Genomic DNA, 1605 nt, shown 5'->3' with positions numbered 1-1605 from the left:
GTGACCTACGTAGATCCTATGTAGATGAGGAAGAGAATTCACAGGGCCACCTAGCCCGAACTAACAACAAAATGACTATACATGCTTCTTCCACTTGAGGGACTCCTTATCAAACTTGGGTTGGAAACTTTCGAATGTCTCGTCAGTATTCTCAAGGGAGATCCCTGCGGTTTCAACAAGGTAAAAGTTGAAGAAAGCAGTTCCGAGAAGAACTATTACCGCGAACAAGAAAAATGTTCCCGGAATGCCAAAACCGGGTGCGTCGTAAAGGAACGGAGTGCACTGACCGATGACGGTAGCAAAGATCCAATGACCGGCCGCGGTCAAAAAGCAGCCCTTAGATCTATGGGAAGTCGGAAAGATCTCGCCACAGTAGATCCACATGATTGGGCCCCATCCCCAAGCGAAGGCGAAGACGTAAAAGCAGCAGAATACTACAATGCCCCAACCAACGGCAGGGTTAGTCTGGTACGGTCCGAGGGCCATGGCACCAACAAGGGCAGCGGACAGGAACATGATGGCTCCTCCCCAAGTCATAAGCGTCTTGCGGCCATATTTGTCGACCCACAGAACGCAGAAGGTAGTGCAGACGCAGTTAACGGCCTGGATGATGAGGTTACCGTAGAGAGCAGCATCTTCTGAGTTGAACACTTCCTTCAGAATAGTAGGAGCGAAGAACATAATAGCGTTCATGCCTCCCATCTGCTGCCAGACAGGGAACATCATCGCCAAGAAAGACCGGTACTTCATACGTCGTTCCGAAGCGAACATCGCACCCCAGGTAGCCTTTCCTGCACGCGCGCTGACTTCCAACTCCTGCTGGATGTCATAGATCTCCATATCTATCTCTTCGGGGTGTCTCAACCGTGCCATCACAGCTCTGGCTTCCTCCTCTCGTCCTTTCATTAGGAGCCACCTAGGAGATTCCACGGTCTTGAACAGAAGGATAATCATAAGCACCGAGGCAAAGCCGTTTCCACCATAGGAGAAGCGCCAACCAGCATCGAAGTTTCTGAAGGCCAGGTTCAGTCCGCCGGCAAGAACGATGCCGATGGTGATAGCGTACTGCCAAGTGGTGTTCATCATGCCCTTGACACTTGTAGGGGCTACCTCGGCGACGTAGGAAGGCACAAGGGTGGACATGGCTCCGATGGCGAAGCCTCCAATAAATCGTCCAACAAAAAGCATCGGCATCATGTTCTCGGGAGTAGACATCTGAATGGTTACGCCAATAGTAAAGATAGCAGCTTCTATCATCATAGCCATCTTGCGTCCCACTTTGTCATTGAGAATCTGCGCAGGCAGACACCCGCACAGAGCGCCGATAGTGAAGAAAACCGAGATCAAAGCCATGTCCAACTTCTCATCAGGAGTGTTATCCACAGGATCCCAATGGAAATGCGATCGAAAGCCTGCGAATACGAAAGTGCCTCCCGAACCTCCAATATCGTAACCGAATATAAGCCCGCCCATAGCAGCAACGCAAGCAACGAACCACACGTAGCCCTTCGGCTTAAGTTGCAGGAAAGCCTCCCTCTGCGCCTCCATCTCACTGGGAGAACCTAGAGGGCACGAGTAGGACTTCTCGCTGGAAGCGGAAGGGCT

General features: G+C 51.5%; 1 protein-coding gene across 2 annotated transcripts; it reads right to left on the bottom strand.

Annotated features, from left to right (window-relative positions):
- Positions 1–75: 75 nt before the first annotated feature.
- KVP17_001819 (uncharacterized protein) lies at positions 76–1588 on the bottom strand (the record flags this gene model as incomplete). 2 transcript variants are annotated; one of them, XM_068517551.1, is made up of 1 exon in its annotated part: positions 76–1588. In XM_068517551.1, a coding segment is annotated over one exon (1513 nt), but the record flags the coding sequence as incomplete, so codon positions are not given. The 2 variants fall into 2 exon arrangements, with proteins under 2 accessions (XP_068372378.1, XP_068372379.1); XM_068517552.1 differs by having other exon boundaries at positions 76–1548.
- Positions 1589–1605: the final 17 nt, after the last annotated feature.

The sequence above is a fragment of a genome, assembly GCF_019968985.1.
Source record: "MAG: Porospora cf. gigantea B chromosome Unknown PgB_NODE_6794_length_1605_cov_326.199, whole genome shotgun sequence".
Classification (NCBI taxonomy): domain Eukaryota; phylum Apicomplexa; class Conoidasida; order Eugregarinorida; family Porosporidae; genus Porospora; species Porospora cf. gigantea B.
This window is presented reverse-complemented; position numbering and strand designations above follow the sequence as displayed.